This window comes from Felis catus, chromosome C2 (assembly GCF_018350175.1).
Source record: "Felis catus isolate Fca126 chromosome C2, F.catus_Fca126_mat1.0, whole genome shotgun sequence".
Taxonomy (NCBI): domain Eukaryota; kingdom Metazoa; phylum Chordata; class Mammalia; order Carnivora; family Felidae; genus Felis; species Felis catus.
The window spans coordinates 62,255,023-62,272,989 of NC_058376.1; the positions used below are offsets into that span (position 1 = coordinate 62,255,023).

At 35.9% G+C, this 17,967-nt stretch overlaps 1 protein-coding gene across 5 annotated transcripts in view; it reads right to left on the reverse strand.

Moving 5' to 3' along the window:
* LSAMP (limbic system associated membrane protein) overlaps nucleotides 1–17,967 on the reverse strand; it is a 655,616-nt gene that overhangs the window by 293,764 nt on the left and 343,885 nt on the right. For all 5 annotated transcript variants that reach the window (XM_006936060.5, XM_003991647.6, XM_023260151.2 and 2 more), the window contains exon 2: nucleotides 15,349–15,581. In XM_006936060.5, coding sequence (XP_006936122.2) covers nucleotides 15,349–15,581 — 233 coding nt within the window. The remainder of the gene's footprint in view (nucleotides 1–15,348; nucleotides 15,582–17,967) is intronic.

A 17,967-nucleotide genomic window follows, 5' to 3' on the forward strand; every position in this document is an offset into this window, starting at 1 on the left:
GTCTGCTTCGGATTTTGTGTCTCCCTCTCTGCCCCTTCCCCCACTCCTGCTCAGTCTCTCAAAAATACACAAATGTTAAAAATTTTTTTAAAGAAAGAGAAAACATCTCTGGTTATCTTGTACACAGAAGGAACTCACTACAACTCACAATATCACTAGGAAGCCTGCAAACCCAGAACAGTGCCAAAAAAAATCATGAGGGAAGCATGACTGCTGATGAATCTGAACACAAAATGCCATGGCTTTCGTCATTACCAACATGGCTCTCAGTCTTAGTGAGACATCAGTGATACAAGTGTTGCCAGATATAAACTCACTTCTACAGGTGCCACCAATTACCTAAATAGATTTTTTTGGTCTCCAGTTTCTTGTATCAGTTGTGTCTATTAATAACTCCAAGTCTGTGGTGGTTGCACGTTTGAAGGCCTGGATCTCATGTCTAAGCCATACTTTTGAGAATGTTTGTATTTTATTTCTGCTATTACACTGGGTGGTAATGTCTGCATCCCAATACTGAAAGGACAAAAGTTCTAGACATAGCCAAGAGGTTTGAGTGCTGGCAGTTACTCTAATGTCTATTCTAACGGTATTTCTACTTAGGAAATGACCTCAGTTTAACTTCCTCATTTCTTATTCTGATTATTTTGGGTGTTTTCATAATTTTCTTTAAAAATAATTCAGTGATGACCACTTTGTTCAAAAATCTGTTTGCATTCCAGAGGATTTTCATGGAAGCGGAATTACTGGGTCAAATGATACAAATGTGTTTTAAAACTTTGATCAACATTCCTACAATACCCTAGCAAAGTTTCCACTAACTTACACTCTCCACAGGGGGATAGAAAAGCATCAGTTGTCATACTGATTGCCAATTCAGGCTAGCCACATTTTTTTAACCCTTTCCCAGTATTAACAGTCTAAAAATTAACAATTTGTTGTTTTAGTTTGCATTTCCTTCTTTATTAGTGAGATTTTAACAGTTTTTCATCTGTTTGCTATTTCCACGGGTCCTTTTATAAACTGGTGATTTTATGCCCGTAGACAAATTTTAGACATATTGTATTGATCTTTTTCTCTATATTTTGACCTGTTGAAATCTAGTCATGTACCAATGACATTAAAGTTTTCTTTTTTTTGCATATTACATTTTAAGTCACTTCATCACTTCTCTTAATTGTATGAATTTATATATACATAGTCAAATTTATCCATTTTCTTTATAATTTTTTCACTCGTTTTTATGTTAAGAAAGCCTTCCTCATTTTGCTGAGATACTTATATGTTGATGGTTCCTTCAGCCTTTTCCTTTATTTTCTACTTTTAAATCTTTAAGACATCTGGTATTAACAGTCATGAGTGGTTGTTCAGTAAAAATATAATTCTATATTTACTTTAAATAGTTATTCAGAATCATCCGTTAAATAATAATTTCTCCATGATCTTAAATAATTCTAGATCATATGTGTTCTAAATACATGTGATAGTGTTTTACAATTCATTTATATCCGTGGACTTGGTCATCCTTTACTCAAAAATACAGTGTTGTGAAATTTTATCTTTATAAAACATGTTAGTATCTTGCAGTACAAAATTTTCCTGCCCCAATAAAACAACTTAAAACATATTGCTATTTGTGCCCACCTATTCATAATTATCTTGATAAGTTTAGTATAATTTCAATCCAAAATTTCTCCACGTAAATTTTAGATACATAAAAATATTCTATATTTAACTTAGGGAACACTGCCATCTTACATTATTTGTGTCCATTCAAGAATTAAGTATTTCTCTTCCATTAAGAAACAAATAAGAAACAGACACAAAAAAACCCCACATTTATTCTCTTTGGTAGTAATATTGATTTCTGCATTAGGTTCTCTATGTTGATTATTTAATTTATTCTTCAATGTTTGTATATTATTGAAGCTTCATGAATGGCTTTTTTATTTTATTTATTTATTTATTTATTTATTTATTTATTTATTTATTTTTGAGAGAGAGAGAGAGGGAGAGAGAGAGAATCCCAAGCATGCTTTGTGCTGTCAGCACAGAGACTGATGTGGGGCTCAAACTCACAAACCATGTGATCATGACCTGAGCCCAAATTAAGAGTCAGATGCTTAACCAACTGAGCCACATAAGCACCCTATTATTCTTGATAATGCTGCTATAAACATTGGGGTGCATGCACACCTTCAAATCTGTATTTTTGTGTCCTTTGGGTAAATACCTACTAGTGCAATGGCAGGGTCATAGGGTAGTTCTATTTTTGACCTGTTGAGAAATCTCCATACTGTTTTCCAGAGAGACTGTACCACTGTGCATTCCCACCAACAGTGTATGAGGGTTCTCCTTTCTCCTAGCCAACATCTGTTGTTTCTTCTTTTGTTAATTTCAGCCATTCTGGAAGGTGTAAGGTGGTATCTCATCATGGTTTTGGTTTATATTTCCCTGATGATGAGTGATGTTGAGCATGTTTTCACGTATCTGTTAGTCATCTGGATGTCTTCTTTAGGAAAAAAAAATGTTTGTTTACGGCTTCTGTACATTTCTTAACTACACTATTTGTTTTTCGGGGGGTGTTGAGTTTGATAAGTTCTTTATATATCTTGGTTATTAACCCTTTATCAGAAATGTTATTCGCAAATATATTCTCCTATTCCATAGGCTTCCTTTTAGTTTTGTTGATTGTTTCTTCCATTGTGCAGAAGTTTTTGTCTTGAAATCCCAATAGTTCATTTTTTTCCCAATAGTTTTTGCCTTTGTTTCCCTAGCTTCCAGACACATGCCTAGAAAGAAGCTGTTTCAGCTGAGGCCAAAGAAGTTGCTGATTATGTGCTCCTCTAGGATTTTGAAGGATTTAGGTCTTTCAACCATTTTGAATTTATTTTTGTATATGGTGAAAGAAAGTGGTCCAGTTTCATTCTTCTGCATATTCTTGTCCAGTTTCCTAACACCATTTGTTGAAGAGGCTGTCTTTCTTCCTTTGGATATTTTTTCCTACTTTGTTGAAAATTAGTTGACCATATAGTTGTGGGTCCATTTCTGAGTTTTCTATTCTGTTGCATTGATCTACTTGTCTGTTTTTGTGCTAGTACCATACTGTCTTGATGATTATAGCTTTGTAATATAGCATGAAGTCCAGAAATGTGATGCCTCTGGCTTTGTTTTTCTTTTTCAGCATTGCTTTGGCTATTCAGGCTATTTTGTGAGCTATTCTAGCTCTGTAAAAAATGCTGGTGGTATTTTGATAGTGATTGCATTAAAAGTGTGGATTGCTTTGGGTAGTATAGACATTTTAATAATGTTTATTCTCCCAATCCGTGAGCAGAAAATGTTTTTCCATTTCTTTGTGACCTCTTCAATTTCTTTCATAAGGTTCCTATAGTTTTCAGAGTACAGATCTTTTACCTCTTTGGTTAGGTTTATCCTCTGGTATGTTAGTTTTTGATGCAATTGTAAATGGGATCAATTCCTTCATTCCTTTTTCTGCTGCTTCATTATTGGTGTATAGAAATACAACAGATTTCTGCAAATTGATTTTATATCCTGTGACTGCAGAATTTGTGTATCAGTTCTAGTAATTTTTTGGTGGAGTCTTTTGGGTTTTCTAGATAGAGTATCATGTCATCTGCAAATAGTGAAAGTTTGACATCTTCACTACAGATTTGGATGTGTTTTATTTCTTTTTGTTCTCTGATTCTGAGGCTAGGACTTCCAGTACTATGGTATATAACAATGGTGTGATGGACATCCCTGTCTTGTTCCTGATCTTAGGTGGGAAGCTCTCAGTTTTTCCCATCGAGGATGATATTAGTTGTGGGTCTTTTGTATATGGCCATTATGAGGTTGAGGTATGTTCCATATATACCTACTTTGTTGAGGGTTTTTATCAAGAATGGATGCTGTATTCTGTCAAATGCATTTTCTGCATCTATTGAGGATCATATGATTCTTATCATTTCATTTATCAATGTGTTGTATAACATTGATTGATTTATAAATATTGATCCACCCCTAGGCCAAGAAATAAATCCTATTTAATTGTGGTAAGTAATTCTTTTAATGTAGAATTTGGATTCAACATTATGTTGAATATGTTTTGGATTCAACATGGTAGTATCTTGTTGAAAATAGTAGTAGGCATAATGTTTTGGATTCAACATGGTAGTATCTTGTTGACAATATTTGCATTGATGTTCTTCAGGGATACTGGCCTACCCTTTACAGACCTTTATAGAGGGGTCTCTGTCTAGTTTTGGAACCAAAGTAATACTGGCCTTGGAAGTTTTCCTTCCATTTCTATTTATTTGGAATAATTTGAGAAGAACACGTATTACTATACTTTAAATGTCTGGTAGAATTCACCTGGAAAGCCATCTGGCTCTGAACTCTTGTTTGTTGGGAGATTTTTGATTACTGATTCAATTTCTTTGTTGATTATGAGTCTGTTCAAATTTTCCATTTCTTCATGTTTCAGTTTTTGTAGTTTGTATGTTTCTCGGAATTTATCCACTTCTTTCAGATTGTCCCATTCGTTGGCACATAATTTTTCTTAATATTCTCTTAAAATTGTTTGTATTTCTGTAGTGTTGGTTGTGATCTCTCCTCTTTCCTCTTTTCCCACAGGAGCACCACTAAGCCTGCCAGGTATGACCCCACCAATGTCATGAATTTCTAAAACTTTAGACTTTGAGCTCCACTGCTTATAAAAACTTATGATAGCTTCTCTCCTTCTCCCAGTCAATGGTTGTGGGAAAAGTCTTTCGTGTGCAGTCCTCTGTGCACTGCCTTCTCTCTCTCTGTCTGTCTCTCTCCCTTCCTCCATCCCTCCCTCCCTCTCTCTCTCTCTCTATGGTCAGGGCTCCCTCCCCTTCAAGCACCTGCAATTCTTTTCTCCCCCAGGTCTACTCTCCACAGCTCCTACCTACACGATGTGGCTGTTTTTCTCCATCTAGATGTGGAATTTGATCTCTCAGTCCTCAGGTCGATTTTTTGGATGCTCAGAATATTTTGGTATTTATCTGGCTGTGTTTGAGGGACAAGAAAGCATAGGGTTCCTTTACTACTCCTCCATTTTAACTCCTGCTTCGTCTTTCTATTTTTAGTTTTTGAAAGAACCTCTTTACTGTTTTCCACAGTGGCTGTACCAATTTACACTCCCACTAACAGCACATGGGAGGTCCTTTTTCTCTACATCCTCACAAACACTTGTTATTTCTTGTCTTTTTGATAATAGACATTCTGACAAATATAAAGTCATATCATATTGTGTTTTGGATTTGCATTTCCCTGATGATGAATGATGTTGAGCATCTTTTCATGGGTCTGTGGCCATCTTCCTTACAAGAATGTCTATTCACGTTCTCTGCCTGTTTTTAATCAGATTTTTTTGTGTTTTTTTGGTGTTGCATTGCATATGTTCTTCATATATTTTAGATATCAACCCCCTTTTGGATGTGACATTTGCCGATATCTTCTCCCATTCATTAGGCTAACTTTTTGATTTGTTGATGGCTTCCTTTGCTGTGCAAAAGCTTTTTATTTTGATGTAGTCCCAATAGTTTAATTTGCTTTCATTCCCCTGCCTTAAAAGATATATCTTGAAAAATGTTGATATGGCTGATGTCAAAGAAATTACTGCCTATGTTAGGGTGATATTCTAAAACCAACAACTGGATGCTAGGTATGCTCATTGATACTGGAGTATAAGTGCTCCAAGGTCCTCTCAATTGGCTAGGATAGAAAATATACACACACATATACATATATATTTCTATCTATCTACCTATCCTACCTATTTATTCCATTAAAACTCATGAATAAACACTATTAACACCAATTTTGATCCAACACTACTCTGTTCATTTAGGCTTTTCCTTTTGCATATTGATACTTCTCTTCTTCACCATGAAAAACTGGTTATCATTATCCTCAAGATATTTACTAACTTTTTCAATTCTCTTGCATGTAACTAGGGTCCTAAACCTCCATGATTGCCTCCCCATGCATATGTCCATCATTCGTGAGCCCTGGGACCTCTGGTGTTTGTACCCCACTTGGGTGGGCCCTGGCACAGGTTGAGTATAGCTGCTTTCCCACCACACTCCAGCTTGCCTATTAGCTTTTTGATTCAAAATAAGGAAAAAGACCTTATTGCATTTTGTTATTGTATTTTTTGTTTGTTTGTTTTGTTTTTTACTTTGTCACTGAAGCAGACCTAGGACTTGACAAATTTTAAAGACAATCCATGAGGTGCCTGGGTGGCTCGGTTAGTTAAGTGTCTGACTCTTGATTTCAGCTCAGGTCATGATCTCATGGCTCATGAGTTTGAGCCCTGCTTTGGGCTCTGTGCTGACAGCATGGAGCCTCCTTGAGATTCTCTCTTTCCCTCTTTCTCTCTGCCCCTCCCCTGCTCATTCTCTCTCTCTCTCTCTCAAAAAAAAAAAAAAAAGACAACGAAATCAGGGCACCTGTGTGGCTCAGTCTGTTAAGCATCCGATTTTGGGTCAGGTCATGATCTCATGGTTTGTAAGTTCAAGCCCTACAACTCACTCTGTGTGTACAGCTTGGAGCCTGGAGGCTGCTTCAGATTCTGTGTCTCCCTCTGTCTCTCTCTGCCCCTTCCCACTCATGCTCTGTCTCTCTCTCTCTTTCTCAAAAATGAATAAACATTAAATAAATGAACACAGCTCTTAAAAAAAAAGACAACCCAAATCATCTCAATGTGCAAAAAATAAATGTTACCTAATAGAGCAAGCTTAAAACAATGAAAGTACCTTTGTCTTAAAATATATATAAATATATATATGACATTTTTCTTGACTGTTAAATACATTAATTCAAAAAGTTGACTTTATTATTTTTAAAAGTACACAGGTTTTTTGTTTTGTTTTGTTTTGTTTTTGGTAATGTACAGAAAACATAAGTTTAGGGTAGCTTACAGTACTATTTAGAATATTTGTAAAGGTAGCTATCCTTATCTTAATAGGTAAAATATCTGTGTAAAAACTAGCACATCTGTAAATTGTCCCATGTGATATTATGTAAATGTAAGGAAAATAACTTGTAGTATAGATTGGATGTATCTAAACTAGCATATGCAGTTCCAAAATGGAATGAATCTCCACTCCCAAAATCATCCTAATCAACATGAAATTCTGACCATAATGCATTAAAATTAGTATAATTGTATAATGATTCAAGATTCGAATATAGCTGATCATTTATTGGCATCTGTCTTCAGGTGGCTTTCTTCTTTTCATGGAGTTTGGGTTTTTACACGGAGCCAACTCTGGGTTCTAAAATAACTTTGTCTCTATTCCCTTATTTTTTTGTCATCTTCAGGAAGGACAAATGCAGGTTAGAACAGAAAGCATGTGGATGTAAATAGTTGATTTAATTTCATGTCTAAAAGGTGGACTGCAGATACATATAGAGAACTTGGGGATAGTAATTAATTTTGAGTGGATGGACTTGATTTAAATGAAATTTGAATCCTTCCCACAGGTGGAATATCAACTTAAAACCGCAAACAAAATAGAAGCTCTGAAAACTGAGTAGAAGTTATCTTTTTGTAAGAGACATTTACATTTGTAAGGAAAATCTCCATTTTTATGGGTGTCTCCTTTGATGTACCAGGAAGAGGGGGGTGATTCTAAATCTCTAGAAACTCTTATTACTAGAGAAGGCATGACTTAGATCTGCACAACAATCTTAACTCTGATTTACTGTGCTTTTCCTGGTAACCTTCCACAACTGGCTCCCCACTGACAACACCTTTTGTCATAAGCTGAGGATGGCATTCAATGTGATGGCTTTGGGCATTTTGGGGAGTTACTCAGTATTATTGGGTCTCTTGCATGTATACAGAAGGTATACATGTTGTTAAACATTTGTTTTTCTCTTGTTAATTTGTTTCATTCAATATGAGTCTTAGATTAACTAGAAGAACCTTGAAAGGTAAATAAAAATTTCTACTCCCCAATAAAGTACTATTCACATATATTTTAGCCCCAAACTTTCACTTCTTCCTATATTACATTACCTTTCTGATGGCTAATGTAGATACTGATGTCCTAATAGTCAGAACCTGGCCTTTTAATAGCCAATCAAGAGGCTATATTGTCTAAAAAATTAAGCTGAGGAGTAGGAAAAACAGCACACTTCAGCACAGAAACTCCAAATGAGAATTCCAGTTAATCATCAAGATTCTCAATAACCAACAGAATTAACCCTAGATCAAATCCAACTGAAGAAGATTTAAAATTCTTTATTTTATTAGATTGCTTTAAAAATGTAAAGAGCTCCAGGCTAAGTTCAATTGAAATGCAGTAGCAAATATTTTACATGAATTTTTGTAGGTAATGTTAAGTTACTGAAAAAATAATCAATGCACCATAATGCTAATTAAAGAAAGGAAAGAAGAAAGATCGAAGGGAAAGGAGAATAAAGTAAGTACAGTAGTCCCCTTCTTAATTTGCAGGAGATACATTCCAAGACCCCTAGTGGATGCCTGAAATCATGGATAGTACCAAACCTTACATGCATTATGTTTTTTTCCTATACATACATACATATATACATACACACTTATAAAGTTTAATTTATAAATTAGGCACAGGAAGAGATTAAAAACAATAGCTGATAATAAAATGGAACAACTATAACAATATACTATAATAAAAGTTATGAGAATGTGGTCTCTCTCTCTCTCCCTCATAATATCTTATTCTCTTATACTCATCCTTTTTGTGATAATATGGATGATAAAATACCTATGTGATGACATGAAGTGAGGTGAATTACACATGCATTGTGATGTAGTGTTAGGCTACTATTGACCTTCTGACTATGTGTCAGAAGGAGGATCATCTGTTTCTAAAGCACAGTTGACTGTGGGTAAATAAAACTATGGGGAAAAAAAAACTTGGGATAAAAGGGAAACACTGTAATGAAAGAAGGGGAAAAAAAGATAGATTATGAAATATAAAAAGGACACTTGCTTGGAGTTCTGGGTAATACATTTAGATCAGAATTAGAATGTTTAATAGGATTTAAAATGCTTCTAAGAATTTAAATCTTAGAAACAATAAGTTCTAGACTAATATTCAAGAAAAATAATAAGTTTGTGTTTCTAATATTTGAATTTTTAATTATTAAATTAAAAGGGAATCTATGGACATTACAGTTGGAAGTCAATATAGGTATTCTAAAATTAATGAGGTACAAGAAATTGGGCTTTTTAAGTGTGTGGATTCGAAAAAGGAAAAAAAAAAAAGGCCAAACATGGTCTTAAAAGGAAGTCCCACCTTCATATTTTTCCCATAATTATATTGGTTTAATTAAGGTAATTATGCAATAAATTTCCTTACAAGTAATAGATTCTCAGAATCAATGTATATGACTTGAGTCACAGTGGTGAGAAAAATGTCTGATGTTGTATTTAATATTACAGTGAAATTTAAATATTAACTTAGAAATACATTTCAAAAACCAATTAAAAAAAATATCCTCAATGTTATTATATGCAGATGAGGCCATTTCTAAAACACCAGTAATCAAATTAGAAGAGCATGAAAAGAAAGCAAAAGATACAACATGGAAATTACCATTCTTGTATGGATAGCTGGCTCAAGAATAATGTAATAAAAATTTGAAAATATGATTAATGTAGTAAGGGATGGTGAATGGGATGTTTAAAAATAAGTCTCACATTTTAACGTTTTTTTTTTTTTTTTTAATTTTATTTTTGAGACAGAGAGACAGAGCATGGACAGGGGAGGGGCAGAGAGAGAGGGAGACACAGAATCGGAAGCAGGCTCCAGGCTCTGAGCCATCAGCCCAGAGCCCGACGCGGGGCTCGAACTCATGGACCGCGAGATCGTGACCTGAGCCAAAGTCAGACACCCAACCGACTGAGCCACCCAGGCGCCCCAAGTCTCACATTTTAAAAATCCTGTCATGTTAGGGTGTCCTTTGTATTTACATATACATGGAGATTCTTAATGTTATAGTTAAAAAAATTCGCACTCTGGGGGCCACTATTCCCAGCACTCAAGGACATCTGTTTTCTAGAAGTACATAGGTTATTTTATTTTATTTTATTTTATTTTATTTTATTTTATTTTTCCATTATAATGCTCTAGTACCTGCTCCACAGAACTTTAGACACAATTTGATGCTGTGTTATATAGGAAAATGAGCAGGCAGGCAGTAGCAAATTCCTCTCATTAATTGCTTAGATCCCTAGCATAGTAGATCTTGGTTTTTCACAAATATCTGAATCATCTGCAGGACGCAGTGTATTTGCAAATTTTGGCTGTATTCCCAGGGATTCTGGTTCAATTGTTCTGGGAATGGTTCACAGGAATCTATATTTTGACTAGTATAATAAACCAAAATGTTGACTTTATTGTAGGTTAAGTGAGGATCACACAAAGAGAAACGTTGTAAATGCAAGTGCCTTCATCTGTGGCATGATCAGAAAAAACACACCATAGGTGGATAACCTTTCTGGAAGAAAAATACATTATTAATAGGAAATGTGTCAAAGTGCTCTGTTTATTTTATTAACGTTAATAGTGACGTTTTCTTAATCTTTTGTCTCAGAATCTGTAAAGAAAGTGGTGTGGAAACCAAAGTATCTGCCTTTAGATATGAGTCCCACCATTCATTAAGTATCTCAAATGTATGTTCATATTTGAATGCTCATTGCTTCCACAGAAGCAACATTTAATATCACTAATCACAAGTCAACCCAGAGATCATTACTGATTTGTATATTTGCTGATGCAAAACTTTCACCTGTATATCTCATGAGGAAGGTGTGTAGAGATGTCATTTAGCTGAATATTGAGTTTAGTGAACCATGCAGCATATTTATTTCAACACTGGATATTTTATGTGTAATGACCCTCATGAACTGATAAAAACTTAGAGAAAAATGTGGGAGATGTTAAATAGTCACTAATATGGTGCTGATGCATAGAAAAGGAATTGAGAAAACAAAACCTGAGAAACATAAAGTATAAATACTTAAAAATTTATAAAGTTGAGATTTTTGAAATCTAGAGTGGTTTTTATGTCTCAACATTTTCTTTTCAGCCTTGATACCTGAAAATGGACAGTTTTGGAAGAGAGGAGAATTTCTTTCGACAAAACTAAGCTAGGTAAGCAGTTTTGGAGGGCCTAAGAACCATGAAATGTGAGGTTTTTATCAATCTACCTATCGTCTATCTTATGCCCAGGGATATCATTGCAGTATCTTAGGAGTATTTGGGGGGGAGCGTGTAACACTTTAGAAGTATTTGGGGGTACAACACTATCTGAAATTAAATGAAATTACGAATGAATATTTCTCCAGATGTTCTTAAGGTATACAATTCTTCTAAATTAGTGGTTCTCAAAGTGTGGTCCTTATACCAGCATCATCATTATTACCTGAGAATACGTTAGAAATGCATATTAGCCCCTGTCCCCAGAACTACTTAATCAGAAATTCTGGGGAGTTTCACCAATCTAAAATTTAGCAAACCCTCCAAGTGTTGCTGAAGCATGTTGAATTTTCTCCTTAAATATTCTTAATAAATGTAACTAAGAATTTAAAAGTGATGTTGGTTTAAGAAGCCTTTTAGAATCCTAAATAAGTAAAGCCAAAGACTGAATGCTAAGGAAAAGGACAACTGAAGAAAATGGATGGGAGGGATCTAAAATAAAAGCTGAAAGAGCCTATCACAAGGGTAACAGGCAATAGAAGGAAACAGCTGTCAGATTCTGGGTAGTACTCCCAGGGCAAAAGTGAGCCTTCTGACAAATACTGGAGCAGCAGCAGCAACAAGGTTATCATAACACCATCATCACCATCATCACCATCATCACCATCACCATTATTATCATCTTAATGGGCGAAAGAAAACACACAATATCCAGACACAGGGCTAGGCGCTTACATAGATCATCTAATTTAATCCTTACAGTAGGCTTAGGCAGACTTAAAATTTGAATTTTATCTCTATTTTACACATGACAAAACTGAGCCTTAGAGAAACAAAGTAGTTTATCACCAAAATTATTTAAGTAGAAAGAAAGAAAACTGAGATACGAAGCAGGAAGTATGACTTCAAGGCCCACATTCTTGACTGCTATTCTTTACTGATATCTCATAGCAACTTAGAGCTAAAGGTGGCCTCACCATTAAGCAAGGAAAAAGAATGCAGTATTTATTTAATGGGTAGTTAAATTGGATTCACAGAAACTATGGAGATTGAGCAAGGCAGAATTTGAAAAATTCAAAAGACTCTTACATTTTGAAGGAAGGTGCGATGGGGTTGGAGGGAAGAAGAGTGGCAGCTATACCTAGAAACAGATTCTTTGATGTGATGAACACATAGGGTTGAGGCACAGAGTAGGAAGCAGAGGAAACAGTCCGAACAAGCAGCACGGGAGATGGAACCACTGATATAATAACCACATTTAATGCCCTAAGGGTAAGTGGATCAGCCATCTGGTGCAAGATATAAAATGGCAACGTCCATATAGTTTGTCAGAAAAATCCCTCTTTATGACTCAGTCTCAAGGAGGAGAAGATGCATTCTTCATATTTCTTATAAGTATAGGCTTTATTGCTCCTTATTTTTTCCACAGCAATGTGATTTAAAAAAATACAATAATATCTTAAATCACATAGATACGGGTTTGAAACCCTGTCCTAAGAGAACAGGCAGCCTTGGGCAGACTCCTTATTGTCTCTGAAGTTTAAGCTTTTGCACAGTTTTAATAAAGTTATTAACATCTAATTAATAATAATTTTATTAGAATCAAATGGGACAAAGAACTACAGCTTTCAGAAAGAATTGCACCAAAATGTGTACCTTTGGCATGCAGATTATTGGAACTGAAAATAATCCAGACCTAAAGACTTGGGAAGAAATTTTGACCTTCCCCCTAATTGCTTAAAAAAATTTAGGTGGAGGATCTGCTCCAGCAAGAGAGCTATCACCATAAATAACTACAGTATAATATGAACTAGGTGTGGTCGATATGGAGGAACCTTGTAAGCACTGTTGATCAACGACCTCTCTATGTCCCATTGTTTCTTAATGGCCCAGTAATATTTGCTACCAAACATTGAGTCTTTTTCATTTTCCTGTGAATTGCTTTCCTTCCATTTTCTTCCCAGTCCAGCAGCCCATTCTCTTTAGTTCTGGGATATATATATATATGTATACTCATTTTACCTGGCTGTCTTTGTACTCCCATGTTTATGTGGATTTCCCATACATATGAAATTAAATTTTATTTTCTCTGTTAATCTATTTCATGTCAATTTAATTTAGACCATTAGAAGAATGGTAAAGTGTAGACAAAAATTTCTCCTACACAACAGAATAAAAGTACATGGCACTTAGTAGATTCTTTTCCATAATTTAATATTAAGATAATTTAATTTCACTTATGCTGCAGCTCTAACCCTCTCAGGATTAGCACATTTAGTTCATAACTAAAATGTATGCAGATAAGTAAGAAAAAAACGGGGGGGGGGGGAAGGACATGGGGCATTTGGTGCTAACAGCTGATTTAAACATAAATCTATTAGTTCTTAAAGCTATCAAATAAAATTCCCTTCCAGTAGAAAGTGCTTCAGATTTGATTCCTGGCCTGCTTGGCTCCAACTTACTCCCTGAATTCTCCAGGCTCAACCTGGAGCAAGTAACTTAAATTTAAGGAAATTGTTTCCTCACCTAGAATCCAAGGAATATAATACTCAAATTGCCCAATTTTACTTAGTGTAATACACATACACATTTTCCAGTTGTGGTGTCTAGGGCTTTCCAATGACATTAAAGGCTATAAAGGTATTAAAATTGTGTAGGAATCTCATAATGTAATATGGAGCTGGCCATAAAACTAGGTATCTAGGCTTCATCTGCCATTGCATATGGTAGAACTTGTTTTATTTTGAGGCAGGTGTGTGTGTGTGCATGAGAGAAAGAGTCAGAAAGACAGAGACAGAGAGACACAGAGAGAGAATATATGTGTGCTTGTGGTTTTGAGGGAGCTGGTAAATTAACCCATTTACGTATTTACACATCTCTGGTTATGTTTACACGTTTAAATGGGCTGCCTGAGATCCAAGCCCTGATGTACCATGTTATGGAGCTCGAGCACTCTGTACTAAACCACGAGGAAAACATTCTATGCTTTGACTATGATGGGAACTTTGCAAGTCCGTAGACATGCTTTTTACAAGCAATAAAATGAAGCTGTCAGCCATCGCAAATGGACCAAGATAGAGGTCACATGACTAAACCACCTCTGGACCAGGCAGTCTCTGATGTATTTTACTCCAGTTTCAATCTATTAATCAGAGGAGTTGGGAGAGCAATAATTTAAACGCTGCAATAATCAATTCCATAACACATTAATAGAAGCTACAGTCAAACTTTCCCACACCACTGACTGCACTGGAATCCTGACAGGAGCCCTAGGGCCATGCCTAATTTGCATTAAATTTACATAAAATTGTAAATCAAGAATACATGAACACAGCCCTAATATTTGTTAGTGCTTAGATCTTTTCTGATAGATGGATTGGAACTGCTAGTGGTTTGACTTCTCTTGCAATAAAACTGTGCAGCTGATCAGCTTTGTTCTCATTCTGCAATTATGAGAAAGGGACCCATGAGAGCTATAGTTTGGGGGCATGCATATGCCACTTAGGGTTTTTGTCCTATAAAACCATGACTCAGATGTGCCCTTAGAAACCCCAATCTAGAAGCAGATTGTCCCCAATAACTTTGCAAATCCTTGTCATTAGATTTGCTCACAAATAACTTACCATTAAATGGAGATATAAATTACAAAGAAAGCTGGCCAGCTGAGAGGATATCAGGCCCCTTGAAATTTTTATTTCCAAATTATACTTACTATCACAAGAACAGATAATTAGTAATATTCTTTATGCTGAAGATAAAAACCAAGCCTTCAGCAAGAGTCATCCAGAACCTAAAAGTTGATGAAGTGGACTTCACATGGTTGTAAGCATTGTCTGTGTTCTTGTTACTTTGTTCCAAATTATTTCAACAGCTATGGCCTTTGCTATGTGCTTTTATACTCAGGGCTAGGAGAAAATATTCTTACCAAGAGTACTGGCTCACAGTGGCAAGATTCCTCTTTCTCCTTAGTCATTTCATTTTAAATCTATCCTTTTAGCAAAAAAAATACTTAAGCAAAAAAATGCATGTGAAAGGTTTTCTCAGAAAGGGTTTTGCAAATATTTTATACATCATGTTAATTTTTTTTTCTCTCACCACTCCCTTACCACCTACCTATCCCACCTTTTCTTACCTTGCACGATCAAGTAAACTTGGGAGGTCTTGGGCTCATGCTGTGTCTGAACCGAGCAAGTATAGGAGCCCTCATCATAGACATCCACCTTCTGGATTCGGAGGCTGTATTCCAGAGAATGGCGTTTCTCCAGCTCAACCCGAGGGTCCAGAGACCATTTGTCATGCCCAGCAAAAATGATGCCAGAACGGTTCAACCAGGCCACCTTTGAGTTCTTGTCTTCTACAACACACCTGGTAGAGCAGAATAACAACATTAGAAACTTAGCCATACCTGCATCTGCATTCATTCTCCACATTGCCTTCAACAAGACCAATGAAGAACAATAATTATATACAGGATGAATTATTGCCATGCCATTTCTTAGAGTCCTATGTATTGTCACTATTTATCCTAAGATCTACTTACCATTCAGTGGATGGATGTAATTATATTAGACTCAGTTTAGCCATAAACAATCAGTATGAAAAATGCAGGCAAATAAATTTAGATAGGTATTGACTTCCCACTGGATTTTCTTCTTCTTGTCTAAGAGAAGGTCATTCACGCAAAACTCCATCTGTTTTAGTAACTGAGAATTTGACAAGTGATAATGTGGCACATTTCCTGAGTTTTGAATTGTATGAATTCTTTCATAAGTATTTCCTAAATTTCCACAAGAGTGTGATGGTAGATTCAAATCATGCCCCACTGCTATAGAAACTAGACTAGATTTCAGAATTTGCTTTGGATTCTTATAAGTTTGGAATGCCCTCTCCCAGGAGTGAGAAGTGTGTGAACAGGTCCAAAGGTAAGAAGAAAGGTATTGTGTCAGGGAAATCAAAGCTAGCATCTTCTTGCCTATGTCTGGTTCCAGCTGCTGAGGGCAGCAGGTTGTCTGCTGGCAAAACAGCTTGCTACCAGCATTTCCGACACATCAGAATGAGTTCAATATTTTATGGGAGATGAATAAACCAGTTCCGTGGTTCCTATTCTATGAAAGGTGAAGAGGAAAATGTTTATTTTAATAAATACTTATTTTAAAAGCCTAACAGGATCTCTTTCTGAAACTTTCAAGAAAGAGGCAAAGAATCTGGAGAATCAATGGATTCTCCATTGAGAAGGGGTAAATGCTTCATGGGGAGGGGCACCTGGGTGGCTCAGTTGGTTGGGCATCTGACTTCACCCCAGGTCATGATCTCGTGGCTTGTGAGTTCGAGCCCCAAGTCGGGCTCTGTGCTGACAGCTCAGAGCCTGGAGCCCACTTCGGATTCTGTGTCTCCCTCTCTCTGACCCTTCCCCAGCTCACACTCTGTCTTTGTCTCTCTCTTTCTCTCTCTCAAAAATAAATAAACATTAAAAAAATTTTTTTTTAAATGCTTCATGGGGAATATAGTTTTCCCCTTCAATTTCAGCAAGAATCAGGAAATGGAAAAATTGAGCAACAAACTTCTCTCTGTATCCCTTTGGCAAGATTTATATCTGCCCCACAGGGAGATTGTCCCAGACCCTGTTCACAACTGTAGAGCCATCTGCTCAGCACTCTGAGGCATGAGGGATAGAGAAGAAGCCAGGAGCATGACAGCAGAACAATTAAAATACCATGTTCTGTATTTTCCAAACTGAGTCCAATCCAGGTTTTCTCTTAGGTCAAAAGAGCCAGTTGTAGAGATTCTGTACCTATACATAGATAGGAAATTAATGCCTTATCTACAGGCTGTCTACAGTAGCTATACAGAGGCCAACCCATCTTCCTTAAAAGCAGAAATGCCGAATCCTTTTAAAATACCTCACCTATCGTTCAAAAGAACTTAATATTTTATTTAACACGAGAATTTTATTTAATGACTTGAATTCCATGATACGCAGGTGTCTCTTTTCTTCTGCATTTATTTATTTTCATAAACATAAGTAGATGAAATCATCATTTGGTATCTCTGTTACCCAATATGGGTCTCTCTGCCATGAAGATATTGTTGGGATTAATTATATGTGCTTGATAATTTAGAATTTCTCCATAATGGAGTACAAAGCTAACTTCATGGATGCTTGATGCTTCTTTCCAGACCTGATTGAACTTTTCCTGTTCTACTATTTTGTGTCATCATTTCTCTGTCCTTCATGGTATTTGTGGCACTTCTTAAATGAGAATCATTTATGAGTTAATAGGCTGCTTTGCTGCATTTCTATATCATAAACGAAGTTATTGATATGGATTTACTGTGTTCTTCTTTTCTACTGAGAAGAATGGAAATTGACCTCTGTAAATGCATTTTAAACCTTTATCATGAACCTCCTTGCACTTTTCTCATCTAGGCAGCTCAACACACCAGGAAACAGATATGCTACATCATAGGGAGTTACTCTGAATAATGTCTAGCCCCAAATATGGCCCTAATATGTTCAATTTGGAAAAAAAAAAGACTATACAACATATTTTACATAGATATGGCCTACAAATCAATTAAAGATAGATACTTTGCCCTATTCATTTAGGTGCTTCCAAAAATTTATGTTATGTAATCTTAGGTATTGATAAATGCCTCTTGTTAAAGTGACAGCATCACACGCACAGGGAGGAGGACAGACGATTACCTCTTTTACACTTCCCTCTCCCAAACCCTACGGCGTCAACAAATG